Below are 20,925 nucleotides of genomic sequence, written 5' to 3' on the forward strand. Positions count from 1 at the left end.
ATTTTATTTTTACGTTTTCGTTTTTTCCTCCTCCCCTTTCAAAAAATCATAACTTTTATATTTTCATCCACAGACTAGTATGAGGGCTTGTTTTTTGCGTGACCAGTTGTCCGTTGTAATGCCATCACTCACTTTACCATAAAATCTATGGCGCAACCCAAAAAATACTATTTGTGTGGGGAAATTAAAAAGAAAACTGCAATTTTGCTAATTTTGGAAGGTTTTGTTTTTACGCCGTACAATTTATGGTAAAAATGACATGTGTTTTTTAATCTCTGGGTCAATACGATTAAAATGATATCCATGAATATACACTTTTCTATTACTGTGGCGTTTAAAAAAAATAGCAAACTTTTTAACCAAATTAGTACGTTTAAAATCCCCCTATTTTGAAGACCTATAACTTTTCATTTTTCTGTATAAGCGGCGGTATGAGGGCTCATTTTTTGCGCCGTGATCTGTACTTTTTATTAATACCATATTTGCTTATACAAAACTTTTATTACATTTTTTATACATTTTTTTGGGAATAAAATGTTATAAAAAGCAGCTATTTTGGACTTTTTTTTTAACGTTTACGTCGTTCACCGTACGGGATCATTTACATTTTATTTTAATATTTCGGATATTCACACACGCGGCCATACCAAATATGTATATAAAATAATTTTTTTACACTTTTTGGGGGTAAAATAGGGAAAATGGGACAATTTACGTTTTTATTTGGGGAGGGTGTTTTCACATTTTTTTTACTTAATTTTTTACTTTTTTAATTTTTATTTTTACACTCTTATAGTCCCCATTGGGGACTATTTATGGCAATCATTTGATTGCTAATCCTGTTCAGTGCTATGTATGGGACATAGCACTGATCAGGGTTATCGGTCATCTTCTGCTCTGGTCTGCGGGAAGGCAGATCAGAGCAGAAGACTCCCGGAAGGCAGCGGAACCAGGTGAGGGGACCTCCGTCTGCTGTGCAGGATGATCAGATGGCCGCGGCAGCGCTGTATCCGATCATCCTGTTAAGTGACCGCGATGCTACAGATGCCGTGATCTGCATTGATCACGGCATCTGAGGGGTTAATGGCAGACATCCGCAGGATCGTGGGTGTCCGCCATTACCGGCGGGTCCCTGGCTGCGATCAACAGCTGGAACCTGCCGCGCATGATGCCGGCATCGCTCGGATGCCCGCGGTTATGCTCAGGACGCAAATGTACGTCCTGGTGCGTTAAGTACCACATCACCAGGATGTACATTTACGTCCTTTGTCGTTAACGGGTTAAAAAAAAAAGTCAAAAGTTTTAATCGGTCGGGGTCTGAGTGTTCAGACCACAACCAGTAGCTAGAATATGTTGGGAAAAGAGCGCACTAAACAAGACAATCTTACAATGTAAGTCTATGGGATTGTTTTGGTCAGCTGCATTTTTCTACCCACTCGTTCTAACATTGGGGTCTGACCTCGACCAATTAAAACTTTTGATATGTCTCTAAGACATGTCAAAAGTTTTTTTTAAAGCAAGGGGTATACTTTAAATGTTATAAAAATCAAAATTGTTTATCATTGTAATCTTACTGACCTACATACAAACTAACCCCCCCCCCCAAATTGCAAAATTGCATGTTTTCTTTCAATTTCACCACACAAATATATATATTTTTTGTTTTGCCGTACATTTTGTGGTAAAATAAGTGATGTCATTACAATGTACAATTGGTCCCATATAGAAGAGGCCCTAATATATGGCCCTGTATATAAAAAAAAATAAAAAAAAACAATCACTATTAGAATGTGAGATGGAAAAAAAATGCTGACATGAAAATTGGCCCGTTCATTAAGGGGTTAATGTGTTTGCATCTTAAGCTTACCTCACATTAATATGTCTTTTCACATACAGGTTATGAAAATTATTTGTATTTTCCAGTTGCCCTGCTCGTGGACCTTGCAGTCTCTGAATAATTTCTGCTTTCATTTCCATGGCAATATGAGCAGGCAGTAAAGAAAGAAGTAGACGCTCCTGGAAAAGAAAAGTATCAAATTTTAGGTGCAATAAAGCTACAATATCTCTATCTTACAGATACTGTCCAACAATTTCAGATCTAGTTGTAGCTGTCCTAGAAATGCCAGTCCTCAGAAAATCACCAAGTCATATGTGACTAGGTGCATAATGATAATCTGATATAAAAATCTAATATAAAAATCTAACTGTATTGTAATTCTGATAGTGTTTAACTCTAATGTACTGGGAGATACTAGTAAAAAAGGTTGTATGTATTACTAAGAAATAATAACACAATAAAAATCACTAATACACAAAATTGTCAAAATCCACAGGGCCCTTGTGGTTGAGCAGAAGATTAAATAGATATAGGGGTGCATTCACACGACAATTATACAAAACGGCTGCCATATACGGAAGGGAAATTTAAAAGATGCCGTATCAGTTTTATTGCCAGACTAAAAACCGTGACAGACCACGGTTTTCAGACCAGCAATAATTTTTTTTTTTAAATTAGCCCGCCGGAGTCACTACGTGACTCCATCCGGCTCAATCAAATGAATGGAATGCGACACGAGTCCGGGGGGAGGGGGGGATACGGCAGAGTCCGTTTTTTAAATTTCCCGAAACCAAAAAATAACAAAAGTAAAAAGTCCTCAAGGGTACTGTCAATGCATAAAATATGTATAAAATAGTAATGGTCTGTATAAAATAAAGGGATTGCAATAGTATTGGAGATAAATAAAAAAAAAAAGACAGAAGACAAAAGAAAAATGAAGAAAGAACAAGCACTGAGCCATGGAAGATGCTAACACAGAGTCAAGGCCTTGGCGTCTTCCTGACAGGGATGGGGGCGGGGCGTAACAGGGCTTCTAGAGACCAGGGAAGACCGGCATTTAATGTTTAAATGCTCTAATAGTTATTGATCACAGCATTTAAAGGGGTACTCCCATGGAAAACTTTTTTTTTTTTTAATCAACTGGTGCCAGAAAGTTAAACAGATTTGTAAATCACTTCTATTAAAAAATCTTAATCCTTCCAGTACTTTTTAGGGGCTGTATACTAAAAAGAAATTCAAAAAAGAAAAGCATTTCCTCTGATGTCATGACCACAGTGCTCTCAGGTGACCTCTGCTGTTCATTTCATGAACTGTCCAGAGCAGTAAAAAATCCCCATAGCAAACATATGCTGCTCTGGAGAGTTCCTAAAATGGACAGCAGAGGTCAGCAGAGAGCACTGTGGTCATGACATCAGAGGAAACGCATTTCTTTTTTGGATTTCTCTTTAGTATACAGCCCCTAAAAAGTACTGAAAGGATTAAGATTTTTTAATAGAAGTGATTTACAAATCTGTTTAACTTTCTGGCACCAGTTGATTTAAAAAAAAAAAAAAAAAGTTTTCCACGGGAGTACCCCTTTAAACAGTTGACGGACACTGGAGCGATCTCTGGTCTGAAACCTGACTCTCGAGCCCATGCCGTACTCTCGAGGCCACCCAATGACGTACTTGTAGGGTTAAAGAATGAATTACGTCGGATGTAGTTACAATGTAAAAACAATTATTCAAGCAACTCACTGCCAAGGGTGCTGTACTTTGTGTCGCCAACTCACTGCCAAGGGGGATGCACTTTCTGTCGCATATACCATTTCCTTATGGAAACAAGCCCAGAACAAACTTCTGGCTTAATTTTCTAGGGGTTTGTTTCAGCATACTCATATTCCACTATTAAAAAGTCAGTTTCATCCTGCTAAAATTACTCAGATTTTGAAGGATTATTTTTAGTCTTAATATTCTGATTCCCCTTCAGATTGAATATCGGATGCTCATCTCCTGTCTCTGACGGAAAAGGATCTGTCTTTTCTGAATGCACCAATCACTCTGGAGGAACTACAAGGGGTGATAAAGGGTGTTAAAGGAAAACTGTCAGATATTTTCTCCCACACTATCCACAGGTACTGGTGGATAGTGCGGGAGACGCTGATTCCAACTAGGCCTACCTTGCCCGGATCCACTCGGCCGATCCCCCGCAATTGTACTTTTATTCTATGTGGAAATCTTGTTCTAACTGGCACAGGCGGGGCTTCTGCAGCTAAACTGGCACTGATGTCAGCGCTGCTTATGAATATTCATCCCCCCTCCCTCCAGTTACGAAGAGAGGGAGAACTGGAGGGAATTCTTACCCAAATAAATACTGCCTATATTACAGTGCTCCAAAAACAAGGTAAAGATCTGATTTCTAAGGAAGGGTATAGACCTTACATCTGAGGCTTGATCTACACCCATCCCCCACAATGTTATCTATAGATGCTGAAAAAGCTTTTCATAATGTGGTTGGTGATGAGACGCATGGGTTTTGCTGACTCTTATGCTATCTTTCCTAAATTTCCTAAATTTCTGTTTTCTTGTCCCTTAGCTAGGGTACATGTACCAAGTTTCCTTTCAGCCCCTTTCCTGCCCCAGAAGAGCATGAGACAGGGGTGTCCTTTATTTCCTTTTTTATTACAATGTAGCAATTGAGCAAAACTGGCATCTCAGTTGGTGGTGCACTAGTGAAGGCATTCTTTTTTTTTTGTTGATGACTCAAACCCCTTGCATGATCTGGAAAAGATTTTTGAATCATTAACAGATTTTGTTGGACTTCTATCGGGTTTTAAAGGTAATACATTGGTCCCTCAACTTACAATGGCCTCAACATACAATAGTTTCAACATACAATGGTCTTTTATGGACTATTGTAACGTGAAACCATACCCAACATACAATGCTAAGGACAGTTCAGATCTGCGAAACCTGTCAATGTTCTGTACTACTCTTTACCTCTGCCACAGTTAGCTGCTCCTTTGGACACCAGGTGAGGGCGACTCCATTTTACTTTTTTAGGACATTGCATGTACTGTACAGGACCCTGAAGAAGCTCCTGTCCTCTACATAGACAGTGATTTACAGCTCCCAGCAGCTCTTTATTACTTTTATATGTAAGGACTTGCTATATCTATATTAGTTATCTACTTATTTTTCTTTAATCCTCACTTTTTCCTTTTTTTGGATGACATTTTGGTTATGATCTCATGGGACCACTGTATGCATAAAGGTGTGTTGTTGGCCCTCAAAGGGACTGCTAATTTTATATTTGGGACATAGGGCATATCCCAGCTCTATTAATGCTTTGGATCATCTCCTATTGTTCCATAACATTTTGGCTGAGTTGCAGAGATAGAGGGCTTCCCATGTTAGTCAGATGTCATCTCCTTAAAATGATAAGTTTACTAAATTACTCTATCCCATGCAAACTGTTCCGATTTTACTCAAACATCAGGATGTTAATCAGCTTAACTCTGCAAATTTGGGCACTTAAATGTCCCCCTGATAGCAATACACAAGTTAAAGGGGTATTCCAGGATTTTTTTTATATTTGACTATGCTACAGGGGCTGTAAAGTTACTGAGGTTAATAATATAGTGTCTGTACCTGTGTGTGACTGTTTTCTCACAATTCTCCTGTGATTTTCATCCCAATATTTATTTTTAACAGCATACAAAATGACTGTTGTCTCAGATATTTCCCAGGTTGCAATGTGGCCGAGACCTGACTCACTAGTCAGCTGATGACAGAGAGCCTGTCTGCTTCAATGGGTGGAGGGATCGCTTGGTGGAAGAAAGATCAATCTGCAACTAATGCAACAGCTGTAGGTACCCTGATTGAAAACCACAGGTCTTTTGAATGGATGCAGCTCATTCATGTTTCAATGGGTGGGGTGGCTCATGTGTGGGAGGGAGGAAAATGGAATTATGGGATACTCAAAAAGGAAATACCAGTTCACAAAAAGCTAGTCACAGTATTATGGTAATCTCACAAAATAGCCATTTAGCTCCTAGACAAGCGTAGATCCTTCCTAAGCATGTCCATTACTGTCTGCCAGGTACGTACTAAAATCCCCTTATGGTGGATAACCCCTTTAGTGCTTTCATGGTATAGGGGATGGATAATTTTTCTTGATTTCAGATTCTATGGGGGGAGATTTATCAAAACCTGTCCAGAGGAAAAGTTGCAAAGTTGCCCATAGCAACCAATCAGATCACTTTCATTTTTGAAAAGGCCTCTTCAAAATGAAAGAAGTGATCTGATTGGTTGCTATGGGCAACTCATCAACTTTCCTCTGGACTGGTTTTGATAAATCTCTCCCTAGATTTAATTTTTTTTACTACGTCATAGGGTGGATTGAATTAAAGGGATGAATTGCCACTCCAACCACTGCAGGATAAAAATGAACTTATCTTTCCTACTTAGCAGGGATTTGCCTTTTTGATATCGTACTCTAGGGGGACAAAATGCATTGGCCCTGATTTACTAAGAGTGCTATGTAGGTTTATTTGTGGGTTTTAGTTCCCTACAATTTTTTTTCCACGGTATTTACTAAGGTTTCCCTACATTTTCCACTTTCCCTACACTTTGCTTTTTTTTTTATACACATGCTCTGATCTGTAGGGTTTTCCTCAGCTCAGATGGCAGGGGTTACCGAGTCCATAAGGAGGCGGCGGAATCGGCGATCGCGGCGGGATCGGCGTAGGCAGCGGCGGGATCGGTGGCGGGATCTGCGACAGTGAGGAGGCGGCGGCGGAGTAGCGGTTAAGGCAGCAGTAAAGATCCATGGTAAGTCACCTTCACAAAGGCTGTCTGGGCATGAAGTTGTGCCCAAGCTGCAGCCCTACAGATGTTGCAAAACTACAACTGGGAGTTGTAGTTCTGTAACATCTGGCCCTTCAGATGTTGCAGAACTACAACTCCCAGCATGCCTGGACAGTCTCAGCATGCTGGGAGATGTAGTTTTTCAACATCTGGAAGAGCACAGATTGGACACCATTATACAGTGGTGTCCAAACTATAGCACTTCAGATGTTGCAAAACTACAACTCCAAGCATGCCCAGACTGCCCAGGCATGCTTGGAGTTGTAGTTCGGCAACATGTGGCTCTTCAGATGTTGCCGAACTACAACTCCCAGCATGCCTGGGCAGTCTGAATTTGCTTGGAGTTTTAGTTTTGCAACATCTGGAGGGCTACAGTTTGGACACCACTACACAGTGGTCTCCAAACAGTTCTCCAGTTGTTGCATAACTGCAACTCCCAACATGCCCTTCAGCTGTCTGGGCATGCTGGGAGTGGTAGTTTTGCAACAACTGGAGGCACACTAGTTGGGAAACATTGTCTGTTTCCTAACTCAGTGTTTCCCAACCCGTGTGCCTCCAGCTGTTGCAAAACTATAACTCCCAGCATGCACTGACAGATCATGCATGCTGGGAGTTGTAGTTGTGCAACCAGTGTGCCTCCATCTGTTGCATAACTACAACCCCCATCATGCATGGACAGCCAAAGGGCATGCTGGAAGTTGTAGTATGCCTCCAGCTGTTGCATAACTACAAGTCCAAGCATGCCCTTCAGGTGTCCGTGCATGCTGGGGGTTGTAGTTTTTGCAACAGCTGAAGGCACACTGGTTGCGTAACACAGAGTTTGTTACCTAACTCAGTGTTTTGCAACCAGTGTGTCTCCAGCTGTTGCATAACTGCAACCCCCAGCATGCACGGACAGCCAAAGGGCATGCTGGGAGTTGTAGTTTTGCAACAGCTAGAGGTTCGCCCGCCCCACCATGTGAATGTACAGGGTACAATCACATGGTCGGGTTTACAGTGAGTTTCTCGCTGCAAGTTTGAGATGCAGCAAATTTTGCGCTACTCAAACTCCCAGCAGGAAACTCGCTGTGAACCCGCCCGTGTGATTGTACCCTAAAAACACTACACTACACTACACCTTCACAAAATAAAGGGTAAAACACTACATATACACATACTCCTACACAGTTACCCCCCCCCCCCCCAATAAAAATGAGAAACGTCTGGTGCGGCACATTTTCTAAAACGGAGCCTACAGCTGTTGCAAAACAACAACTCCCAGTGTTGCCGGACAGTCCATGTTGCCAGTCCCAGTGTTGCCATTGACTGCCCAGGCATGCTGGGAGTTTTGCAACAGCTGGAGGCACCCTGTTTGGGAAACACTGCCGTAGAGTAAAGTGTAATTCTTGCATCCAGGTCAGTCCCTATGCAAATCCCTAATTTAGGCCTCAAATGCGCATGGTGTTTTCTCACTTCAGAGCCCTGTTGTATTTCAAGGCTACAGTTTAGTGCCACATTTGAGGTCTCCGTACTCGGGAGAAATTGCCTAACAAATTTTGGGGGGCTTTTTCTCCTTTTACCCCTTATGAAAAGGTAAAGTTGGGGTCTACACCAGCATGTTATTGTAAAAAAAATTGAATTTTTATACACTAACATACTGGTGTTGCCCCATACTTTTCATTTTCACAAGAGGTAAAAGGAAAAAAAGACCCCCAAAATTTGTAACACAATTTCTTCTGAGTACGGAAATACCCCATATGTGGATGTAAAATGCTCTGCGGGCGCACAACAAGGCTCAGGAGTGAGAGCGCCATGTACATTTGAAAAGGGCGCCAGGACCTTGGTAAAGGTCCGCGGAGAAGTGGTCAGACCGAAATGGAGAGCCACAATAGAAAATGACCGTCCGGAATTGCAAAGCGGAGGTACCGCTGATGACCGGGAAACAATGAGATGTGGAGGCAGGCACTGGATAAAAAAGGAGCTGGAGAGTGCCCCTAACTGCCTTCGCTAGAGTGGGGAACCGGAGGGTCCAGGAAAGAAAAAAGGCAATCCCATGGAAGGGAAGCAAATTCGACCCAGGAATCCTGAATGTGCGTGGTCCAGGCATCCCAAAAGAGTAAGAGGCGAACAACCACCCGAGAAAGGTCGGCGTGTGGGGGCGACCCTTCAGACCGAGGAAGGCCTACGGGTGCCTGATGGGGCCACAAAACGGCCGGAACGGATAGTAAACCTCCGGGAGGGACAGGTCCGGAAGGAAGGAGCCCTCTTCCCGTGAAGGCACCCGGCTGGACCCTTTGTTGGTACCCTTTGTTGGTACCAAAGGTCCGCAGAACTGGAAGGAGGACTTACCACGGAAAGTGGTTCTGTGAGCCTTATCCAAAGGTAATAAAGAACTCTTTTCCGCCCGTGGCCTCACTTCCTGAAAGCGGCGTCCACATTCCAGGCTTTAAGCCACATGGAGGGCCGGTGGCTGCCAGGTAGCTTGCGGCAAAAGGCAGCACAGTGGCTGCGCATGGAAGCAGAACACAGAAAATCTCCAGCTGCGGAGCATCAAAGAGCTAGATTAAATAAATCCTCCAGAGGGATCTTGAAGACTACCCTGGCGGAGATGGGAGACCATACTGAAAAGGCCCTTGACACCCAGGCCGAAGCAAAAGCAGGAAGAACCTGCTGTCTCAAAGGCAAAGTTTGCCAAAGTCTCCACCTTCATGTTCGCTGAAGGCAACCGCATCAGCCAATGGCCGGGTAGGCGCCTTAGAGAGGCGGGAGACCGGCAGTTCCACAGTTGGAGAGGAGGTCCACCGAGCAATGAGGTCCTTGACGAAGGGATACCGCGCTTGAACCTTCTTCGTTTCCTGAAACTTCTTGTCAGGGTGCCTCCAGGCGGATACCAGCAGGGTGTAAAATTCAGCGTGAGAGCTGAAAGTCTGGCACGAAGAAAGGAGACTTCTGGAGCCACGGCCAAAGTTCCTGGGTCCTTTAGATGGAAGGTGTCTCTTATGGCCGAAACCAATGAGTATACCCCATCAGGCATCCGTGCATTCTCTTGAGTCGGAGGCCGAATCAGAAACCTCATCCACAAGTTCTCCAGGTGAATGGGAACGAGGTGAGGCAGCCCTGGAAGAGGTCAGGCATGATGAGAGGAAACTTCTGGACCACGTCCGAAGTTCCTGGGTCCTTTAGCTGGAAGATGTCTCTTATGGCCGTAACCAATGAGTACACCACATCAGGCATATCCTTGCGGTCCTCTGAGTCGGAGGCCGAATCAGAAAACTCCTCCACAAGTTCTCCAGGTAAATGGGAACGAGGTGAGGCAGCCCTGGAGGTTGGGCACGATGAAAGGAAACTTCTAGAGCCACGTCCGAAGTTCCTGGTTCCTCTAGATGGAAGGTGTCTCTTATGGACGAAACCAATGAGTGCACCATGTCCAACATATCCGTGCGGTCCTCTGAATCAGAGGCTGAATCGGAAACTTCATCCACAAGTTCACCAGGTGAATGGAAACGTGTGAGGTGGCCCAGGAAGGGAGGGAGACGGACCTGGTATGCGGATCTGGAGAGCCAGAGCGGCGACCATGGAAGCATCCTCTGGGGGAGCAACGCTTGCTACAGGTCGGGGTAACGGGGTGATGCCTGCGAGGGGAGCGCCCGTGCCTGTCAGAAGACTCGGGGAATGAGTCAGATGAAACACCCCTATGATGCTGCGAGAGCGTCAGTATAAGGGGAGAGCGGGTCCCTCCGAAGGGCCGGTGTAGGAGGGCCTTTCCAAGGCAGTCACCCCAGAATGGGAAACCTGAGCCAAGTCAGATATAGACTTGGAGAGGGAGGAACCCCAGGTTGAAGGGGCGGCCGAACCCACCAGGTCTAAAGAGCAACCGGGGTAGAAATAGCAGGGGGAGCAGTGGTGCAGGCAGAACAAGTGGGTTCAGCAGAACCAGACATTTTTGAGTTACAGCCTTACAAGTGTAATAGATAACTAAGGAGCTAGTTATCTGTGTGGAGGGAGGAACAGTACTGGGCACGGACTATAGCAAAAACTGAACAGTCACACGCAAGATGTGTCCCTAAGGCAGCTGTGATTAGCATGTTGCAATGCCCATGAGAATTGCGGAGGAGATGAGAAAACCTCTGAATCAATGGCCAGAGGGGGCTGTGCTAAACGCAAGGGCCTTACGCCCTTATGCAGGCTTCGGCAGCCAGGGTGGGCGGAGCCAAAGCGCACCGGGCCGCCGAAGTAAAATATAGCCCGGTCCCTAATGGTGCCCGCTCCCAGCCCCGAGCGCATATGCGAACGCATATGCGCCTGCGGGGGAAGGGAGGGAGCGGGCGAGCCGCGCTGCTGAAATGAAAGTAAGAACGTCGGCAGCCGCGCTGCCGAAATGAAAGTTAGAACGGACGCCGAGCCGTGGTAAAAAGGCAACCACCACACACACATGAATACTGTGAAAAACCACACACTGCTCAGCCCCAGATATAATAAAAGTCCCCCCATAAAGGAAAGGAGGGAAATCCCTCCTGGCCAGCCCCAACAGTCCCCATATAGAAGAGTGGCCCAAAAACTGGGGGTCTCCAGATGTTGAAAGTCCACACCTAAAGAAAAAAGGGGGGATACTCACCTTAGTCAGAAGAACTTACCTCATGAAGTCTTCCTATGAAGTCTTCAGTCAGCTTTTGTCACCTGCATCATGCCGGGCTGCCATGTTCGAGCGAGGAGAGCAGGGAGGTAGGGGGACCCGGACCCATGAGGTACAACCCCAGGCTCTGACCGTTGGCGAGAGGGGGTTGACAGTACATCCATGATGCCTGCGCCCCCTCAATCGCAAATGGGGAAACAGTGAACGCTATGTTCCTGAGTCCCCACCTGAAAACAGGAAAGAAAAAGGAATAAAAAAACTAACACTTCCCTAACCTAGGAAAATAAAAAATATGAGACCTGGTCTGGAGAGAATTCCAGATCAGTGTTCACCTCCTTAGACACTAAGCTAAAACTGATTACCTCAGGTGCCCGTGGGCGGGTATACCCTGCTGGGAGGAGCCGACTTTTCTTGTTGCCATAGTGTCAAGCCTCCTAGAGACAGCAGCATATACCCATGGTCTGTGTCCCCCAATGGAGCCGATAGAGAAAATCTAAATTTCCATTTTCACGTCTAACTTCAACGCAAAGTCGTCAAACAAAAAGGTGTTAAGGTTCACCATACCTGTTGTTACGTTCCTTGAGGGGTGTAGTTCCCAAAATAGTATGCCATGTGTTTTTTTTTTTGCTGTTCTGGCACCATGGGGGCTTCCTAAATGCAACAAGGCCCCCAAAAACCATGACAACAAAATTTGTTTTCAAAAATCCCACAGTTGCTCTTTCCCTCTTGAGCCATGTTGTGAGCCAGCAGAGCACTTTATGTCAACATAGGAGGTATTTCCATACTCGAGAAAAATGGGGCTACACATTTTTGGGGGCTTTTTCTCCTTATACCACTTTTAAAAATTAAAAATAGGGCTGCAAGAACATGTCAGTGTAAAAAATGGAGATTTTGATTTTTCTCCTCCACTTTGCTGCTATTCTTGTGAAACACCTAAAGGGTTAACAAACTTTCTGAATGTCATTTTGAATACTTTGAGGGGTGTAGTTTCTATAATGGGGTCATTTATGGGGTATTTCTCACAGAAAGGCCCCTCAAATCCACTTCAAACTTCACTGGTCACTGAATAATTCAGATTTTGGAATTTTCGTAAAAATTTGGAAAATTGCTGCTATACTTCAAAGTCCTCTAATGTCATCAAAAAGTAAAAACATGTCAACTTTCTGATGCCAATATAAAGTAGACATATTGTATTTGTGAATCAACATAACATTTATTTGGAATATCCATTGTCCTTACAAGCAGAGAGTTTCAAAGTTAGAAAAATGCTAAATTTTCTTAAAATTTGCAGATTTTTCACCAAGAATGGATGCAAGTAACGCCAAAAATTTACCACTATGTTAAAGTAGAATATGTCATGAAAAAACTGTCTCTGAATCAGAATAAACTGTAAAAAGCATCCAAGAATTATTAATGCATAAAGTGACAGTGTTCAGAATTGCAAAAAAGGGCTGAGTCCTTATGGGGTTAAGATAATGCCCTTTATGGGTTTACCCTACCACTGATAGACAAGACTGAATTGAGGCCTGTTCTAACTGCAGTCAGTGTTGGACAGATTTCTTACATGGGTTTGTGACTTGCTCACACACTTATTTGTTTTGGATATCATTATTTGATTTGTTATATAGAAAATTCCATGTTACATTACCTTGCATAAGCTATTAATCTTATTCCATGTACCTCTTTTAGATGCACTTATAATTTTACTCACATATAAGTTTACATTTGTCGCCAAGAGATATTAACTACAACATTGGTTAACATCACCTATACCCTCTCCGGCTGATGTTGTTCAGCAAAAGAAACAATTTCTACTACTTGATCAACTAGAAGTTATTCGAATAATAGAAAAATCATCTAAATCATTTTTTATGACATATTTTTAAGTGTATTTCTGGATGACTCTAAAATAGTACAAGTGATGCTACCCTTTAAGAAATTTAGACGGGTTCTTTGGGATGATTCCAACTTTCTAAATACTTCATATGTTCTCCAATGAAATTCTCTAGCGCTTGGGAAAGTTCATGAAGGAGGGAATTTTTTTGTGGGTCTTTTCATGGTTATTTCATGCCTATCTCAACTTGGCTTTAGTTGGAAGGTGAGCTATGGGTGTTTGGGAGGGGTATGGGAAAAAGGAAAAAGGAGAGGGTTTATGTGTTTTAAGATGATGTAAACAGATACCCGTTTATTACTTGTACTCTGTCTATATGTATAGCCATGTCGCCTGTCAGGGGAGATAATCCCTGAAATAGTTTTTGTTTATAAATTGGAAATGTTAATAAAAGTTATAATAAATAAACAAATAAATAAATAAACATCAATAACAATTATACGTGTGCAAGCAATTTCTCTAAAAAAATTACATGGAAGGCTAGTGCGCTAACTATAGTGTGAATACAGCTTTTAGTGACCATGTGTATTGGCAGAGATCATCATACTATTTATTTAAAAGTTCCCACACTTCATTTATATGAAGTATAGTGTAAATTAATGCTGTGAAAAAATTAAGGTTACAGAGAGTAGGATTGTATTAACTTTTCTTCAGAAGGTTTATATGACCAGGAAATGCCACCAAATGTCATATTCCCTCCGTACAGATTGCTTTACTTACATTTTTAAGATTGCGAGAGAGTTACCGTATTTTCCGGCGTATAAGATGACTGGGTGTATAAGACGACCCCCAACTTTTAGAGTTAAAATATAGAGTTTGGAATATACTCGCCGTATAAGACTACCCCTCTACTGCGATGTACGGTACCTTACCATTGTTTCCCCACACTAGGTTGTCAACATAGTTCCCCCACACTGGGTAGGCAGCATAGTTCCCCCACATTAGGTTGTCAGCATAGTTCCCCCCCCCCCATTAGGTTGTCATCATAGCTCCCCCCACATTAGGGTGTCAGCATAGTTCCCCCCACATTAGATTGGCAGTATTGTTCCTCCCACATTAGGTTGTCAGCATAGTTCCCCCACATTAGGTTGTCAGCATAGTTCTCCCCACATTAGGTTGTAGTTCCCCCACATTAGGTTGGCAGTATTCTTCCCCCCACATAAGGCTGGAAGTATACCCCCACATTAGGTTGTAGTTCCCCCACATTAGGTAGGCAGTGAACCCCCACATTAGGTTGCATCTCCCCCACATTAGGTTGGCAGTATACCCCCAAATTAGGTTGGCAGTATAGTTCTCCCCACATTTGGTTGGCAGTGGACCCCACAGACATACAGTCTTCAGCCATATACAGTGTATAGCTGGAGGCTGTATGCCTGTGTTGTGCCCCACTTCAGTGCTCCGACCACCGCTCTTCCGGTCAGGGGTCATGGTCTACTGCTATGGCCTATAGGCCATTGCAGTAGGTCCTGGGACCGGAGGAGTGGTGGTCGGAGAACCGAAGATGACGTGACGCTGGTAACTTACCATGCGCGTGCATCCTCGCTACTCTGCTCTGCCATTTCCATGGGTGCATGCACGGACATCCCTGTGTGCGCTACCTCCCGGTGGCCCCTGTGTTTTTAAAGTTTTTAAAGGGGCTGCAGAACGGTAACCGGGACATTCCTGTCCTCCGAAAAGATCTTTCAGGGATGTCCCTAATGTTTCAGGGATCTTTCAGGGATGTCCCACAGGGATATCCCTAATGTGACGAGGGAAATTAATCTCGGCCGGGACGCCTGGGGTATCCAGGCCGACTGCATCACCCAGTGTATAAGACGACCCCTGACTTTTGAGAAAATTTTAGCGGGTTAAAAAGTCTTATACGCCGTAAAATACGCTACCTTATAAAGGAAATCAGGTGTCCTCAACCATCTTGATAGTGTCTCACAGTATATAAGATTTTCTTATTTTTAAGACACTTAGGAGCATATTTCTAACTTCAGCACATGTTCCCATACTAAAAGTTAATGTGGATAGCTATGGTCTTCCCCTGGAAGAAAATTGGAGTAAATATTGGAATAAGAATGCTTAAATCCAAGATGGTTCAGGGATTCTAGAAACTGTATTTCAAATTTAAGGAAAACATGCAGGCAATTTTGAGTGTGTAGAAAAATTTAGAGAATCTACAGTCTATAGAAGGGCATCAAGATCTTTTAAATGTTTCACATAAATATTTAGACTCTTTGATTGATTGTTGAATTTCATGTACATTTTTTTTAACCTTTTTTCAACTGCTTTATAATGTGTTTTTTCATCTGAGTTATAATCTCCAAGTCTATGCTCAGAGAAAAGTTCTTAAGTCTGTTTGAATGGACCTACCTGCTTAAAGGGGAACTCCGGTGGAAAAAAAATGTTTTCAAATAAACTGGTGCCATAAATTTAAACAGATTTGTAAATTGCTTCTATTAAAAAATCTTAACCCTTATAGTACTTATGAGCTGCTGTATACTACAGATATTCCTCAGAGAAATTTGTGAAGTTCTTTCCAGTCTGACAACAGGAACTATCCAGAGCAGGAAAAGCTTTCTATGGGGATTTTCTCCTGCTCTGGACAGTGTCAGCAGAGAGTACTGTTGTCAGACTGGAAAGAACTTCACAAATTTCTCTCTAGTATACAGCAGCTGATAAGTACTGGAAGGCTTCAGATTTTGAAATAGAAGTAATTTACAAATCTGTTTAACTTTCTGGCACCAGATGATTTGAAAACATTTGTTTTCCATTTGTTTCTACCGGAGTTCCCCTTTAAAAGGATAGCTTGATAATAGGAGTTCTGAGAGACTCACACAACCTGAGCAGGGATAATAATAATGAGCAGCCTGTGAAGAATTCTAAGCTTCTTAGATGCCTAGAGGGATCTTGAAAACATTTGTCTGATAGATTTGAAAATGGGAAAAATGAGTAAGATAGCCTGGGGACTGTTTGAAGTACATACAGCAGTTGCTGGGAGAATGTAAAAAGTCTTTTTTTCTGCCTGACGACAAAAGAAATAGGTGAGTGAATTATGTGAGTGATTGGAATTTACCGTATATACTCGAGTATAAGCCGAGTTTTTCAGCACAATTTTTCGTGCCGAAAACGCCCCCCTCGGCTTATACTCGAGTGAACTCTCCGCCTGTCAATCCCTTCATCAGTGGTCTTCAACCTGCGGACCTCCAGATGTTGCAAAACTACAACTCCCAGCATGCCCGGACAGCCATCGGCTGTCCAGGCATGCTGGGAGTTGTAGTTTTGAAACATCTGGAGGTTCGCAGGTTGAAGACCACTGCGCGGGCCTTAGTCATCATCCAGACCCCTCCCTTTAGTTTTCTACTCACCTCCCCTCGGTGGGAAGGAAGGTGAGCTGGTCCGGGCCATCTATGCTGCAGGGACCGTCCGGTGGGGAGGGTTAGTCATTCCGTGCTGTACATTTTCTCCGGGAGGCCCTCTTCTCCGCTCGCTAGGGGCCGGCCCCGGACTAATGACGTTGCCTTGACGATTACGCACAGGGACTTTCTGTGCCGATGGCTGTCCGGGCATCCTGGGAGTTGTAGTTTTGCAACATCTGGAGGTCCGCAGGTTGAAGACCACTGAGGGGATTGACAGGCAGTGATGAAGGGGGAAAGGGGGAAGATGACAGGGTGATGATGACGGGGTGATGATGAAGGGGGGGGGTGATGATGATAGGGGTGATGATGACGGGGGTGAAAATGACCGGGTGATGATGACGGGAGTGATAATGACAGGGTGATGATGATGGGGGTGATAATGACATGGTGATGATGACTGGGGTGTTAATGACTGGGGTGTTAATGACGGGATGTTAATGATGACAGGGGGGGATGATGACATGGGGGGGATGATGTATTTCCCACCCTAGGCTTATAGTCGAGTCAATAACTTTTCCTAGGTTTTTGGGGTGAAATTAGGGGCCTCGGCTTATATTCAGGTCGGCTTATACTCGAGTATATACGGTAGTTATTATTGGGATTGATTGAATGAGAATAACCTAGCTGTGATTTAGTTAGATTTATACCCAGACACTTTCTGTTTAGAAATCATTGCACTTTTTTTTTTTTTTTTTCTCTTATGTATTTCTTACGGCCAGGCAAGTTTCAAAGGTGTGTAGAAAGTATGGGAAGACTAGGTTAGGGTTTGTAATCAGGACCAACAGATTGTCTACAACGGTAGCTGTCAGGTACAAGGCCATTTATTGTCTTAGTCTGAAAATTTTTAATGAGTTTGAATATATATAAGGCTATGTTGACACACATCGTTTTGGTACAATAGATAAGCTGGGAATAAAGGGCATCAATGAAAAGAAGCATTAGTTATACCTAATGTGAGAGAACGTGTGCAATTTAATCTTAATCTGGAGCATGGAACAGCTTAGCTACGATGAAGGTTAAAATAATTACATTTGTTTAGTCTTGAGAAGAGACGTTTAAGGAGGGATATGATCAACTTATTTAAGTATATAAATGGCCCATACAAATAATTTGGAGAAAAACTGTTCCAGGTAAAACCCCCTCAAAAAGGCAAGGGGGCACTCCCTCAGTCTGGAGAAAAAAGGTTAAGTCTCAAAGGGCAAAAAGCCTTCTTTACCATAAGAACTGTGAATTTATGGAACAATTTGCCTCAGGAACAAGTCACAGCAGGACTAGTTAAGGGCTTCAAAACTGGGCTAGATACATTTCTAGAACAAAATAACATTAATGCATACACAGAAATATAGAATACCTTCCTTTACCTTTTTGGTTGAAGTTTATGAACATGTCTTTTTTCAACTGTACTAACTATGTAAGTGTTGTATACAGAGAGATTATATAGAAACATAGAATGTGTCGGCAGATAAGAACCATTTGGCCCATCTAGTCTGCCCAATAAACTGAATCCTATCAATAGTCCCTGGTCCTGTCTTATATGAAGGATAGCCTTATCCTTATCTGATGCATGTTTAAACTCCTTCACTGCATTTGCAGCGACCACTTCTGCAGTAAGGCTATTACATGCATCCGTACTAGTATAGGAGAAATAATACGCCGCACTCACCAGACTTCCAACGAAAGTGTCTTCTTTATTCATATAAGATAAAACACGCCAGCAGGTACAGCGGGAGAGCGGGCACACAGGCAAGCAGGGGGAGTGGCCCCCCGCTTGCCTGTGTGCCCGCTCTCCCGCTGTACCTGCTGGCGTGTTTTATCTTATATGAATAAAGAAGACACTTTCGTTGGAAGTCTGGTGAGTGCAGCGTATTATTTCTCCTATACTAGTACGGACTGTCTCTTCTCTGTTGGTACGCTTGCACCACGAACACCAACAGCCGCAGGAACACACCTGAGCATCCCCCTGTGAAAGCACTCTGACATATGTGCCATTTAAATAGGTTACTGGTGCCGGTATTATATTCTTCTATGTATGAAGTAAGACATGCATCCACTACTCTCTCAGTAAAGTAATACTTCCTGATGTTACTTTTAAACCTTTGCCCCTCTAATTTAAAACTATGTCCTCTTGTGGTAGTTTTTCTTCTTTTAAATATGCTCTCCTCCTTTACCGTGTTGATTCCCTTTATGTATTTAAAAGCCTCTATCATATCCCCTCTGTCTCTTCTTTCTTCCAAGCTATACATGTTAAGGTCCTTTAACCTTTCCTGCTAAGTTTTATCCTGCAATCCATGTACTAGTTTAGTAGCTCTTCTCTGAACTCTCTCTAGAGTATCTATATCCTTTTGGAGATCCGGCCTCCAGTACTGCACACAATACTCCAAATGAGGTCTCACCAGTGTTCTGTACAGCGGCATGAGCACTTCTCTCTTTCTACTGTTTATACCTCTCCCTATACATCCAAGCATTCTGCTAGCGTTTCCTGCTGCTCTATTACATTGTCTTCCTATCTTTAAGTCTTCTGAAATAATTACTCCTAAATACTTCTCCTCAGATACTGAGGTCAGGACTGTGTCAAATATTCTACATTCTGCCCAAGGGTTGTTATGCCCCAGGTGCATTATCTTGCACTTAAAGGGGTACTCCGGTGAAAACCTTTTTTCTTTTAAATCAACTGGTGGCAGAAAGTTAAACATATTTGTAAATTACTTCTATTAAAAAATCTTAATCCTTCCTGTACTTATTAGCTGCTGAATACTACAGAGGAAATTCTTTTCTTTTTGGAATGCTCTCTGATGACATCATGAGCACAGTTCTCTCTGCTGACGTTATTATAGTAATAATAATGCATTATTTATTGTTGTCCTTAGTGGGATTTAAACCCAAGTCCCCAGCACTGCAAGGTAGTGCTAACCACTGAGCAACCATGCTGCCCTTAGCATCCATCTGCTATGCACGGTTGCTAAAATGGACAGAGAAGTCAGCAGAGAGCACTGTGCTCGTGATGTCATCAGTGTTCCAAAAAGAAAGGAATTCCCTCTGTAGCATTCAGCAGCTAATAAGTACTGAAAGGATTAAGATTTTTTAATAGAAGTAATTTACAAATATGTTTAACTTTCTGCCACCAGTTGATTTAAAAGAAAAAAGGTTTTCACCGGAGTACCCCTTTAAAATTTCAGTTGCCAGAGTTCTGACCATTCTTCTAGTTTTCCTAAATTCTTTTCCATTTGGCATATCCCTCCAGGAACATCAACCCTGTTAGATATCTTTGTGTCATCAGCAAAAAGGCACACCTTACCATCGAGACCTTTTGCGATATCACTAATGAAGATATTAAACAATATTGGCCCCAGTACAGATCCCCACTGGTAACAAGACCTTGCTCTGAATATACTCCATTGACTACAACCCTCTGTTGTCTGTCATTCAGCCTCTGTCTAATCCATTCAACAATATGGGAGTCCAAGCTCAATGACTGTATGTGGGACAATGACTGTATGTGTGAATACCAAATCCAAAATGGCCTCCCTCCGGATTGGCTCCTCAATCACTTGTAGAGATAATCCCAGTAGGGAATTTAGAATCTGTACTCCTGGCAGAACTAGCTATTTTGGTTTTCCAGTTTATATCCGGAAGATTGAAGTCTCCCATAATGATAACTTCTCCTTTCATTGTCATTTTAGTTATTTCTTCAACTAGTAGATCATCTAATCCTTTAACTTGGCAAGGTGGTCTATATATCACACCTACATGAGTTACCTGATTACCAAACTGCAACATAACCCAAACTGACTCTATGTTGGCCTCACTAACTTGTATTAGGTAAGATTTTATGCTATCTTTCACATATAGGGCCACTCCTCCTCCTCTCTTGCCTTCTCTGTCTCTTCGGTATAACGAGTATCCTGCTATGGATATGTCCCAGTCATTTCTTTCATTAAACCATGTCTCAGTAACAGCCACTAAATCTACATTCTCAGATGCCATTATTGACCCAAGTTCATTGATTTTATTACCTAAACTGTGGGCATTTGTAGACAGGAATCTGAGCTTGTCATTTCTTAACCTCTGTGCTACTGACATGTTCTGGCATTGTTTTTGGGGGGTGGGGGGGGGGGCGCAATTGTACTCATTGCAATTGGACTCATTGATTTTCACTCTTTTGCCCCCCCCCCCCCTTCCTAGTTTAAATACTCCTTTGCAAAGTCTTGGGCATAATCAAAAGGCATAGAGAATCCAACAAAGCACACATTAAAGACTACCTGACTCAATTGTATGTATCAATTCCCAGTAAAAACAATTGTATTTTTATTTAGGAAAGCAAAGTGTATGAGGTT

General features: G+C 42.9%; 1 protein-coding gene across 2 annotated transcripts in view; it reads right to left on the reverse strand.

Annotated features, from left to right (window-relative positions):
• The window catches only part of ADCY2 (adenylate cyclase 2), a 532,901-nt gene that overhangs the window by 186,132 nt on the left and 325,844 nt on the right, over window positions 1-20,925 (reverse strand). For both annotated transcript variants that reach the window (XM_056520731.1, XM_056520730.1), the window contains exon 5: window positions 1,868-2,016. In XM_056520731.1, coding sequence (XP_056376706.1) covers window positions 1,868-2,016 — 149 coding nt within the window. The remainder of the gene's footprint in view (window positions 1-1,867; window positions 2,017-20,925) is intronic.

The sequence above is a fragment of the Hyla sarda genome, chromosome 5, assembly GCF_029499605.1.
Source record: "Hyla sarda isolate aHylSar1 chromosome 5, aHylSar1.hap1, whole genome shotgun sequence".
NCBI classification, from domain to species: Eukaryota; Metazoa; Chordata; class Amphibia; order Anura; family Hylidae; genus Hyla; species Hyla sarda.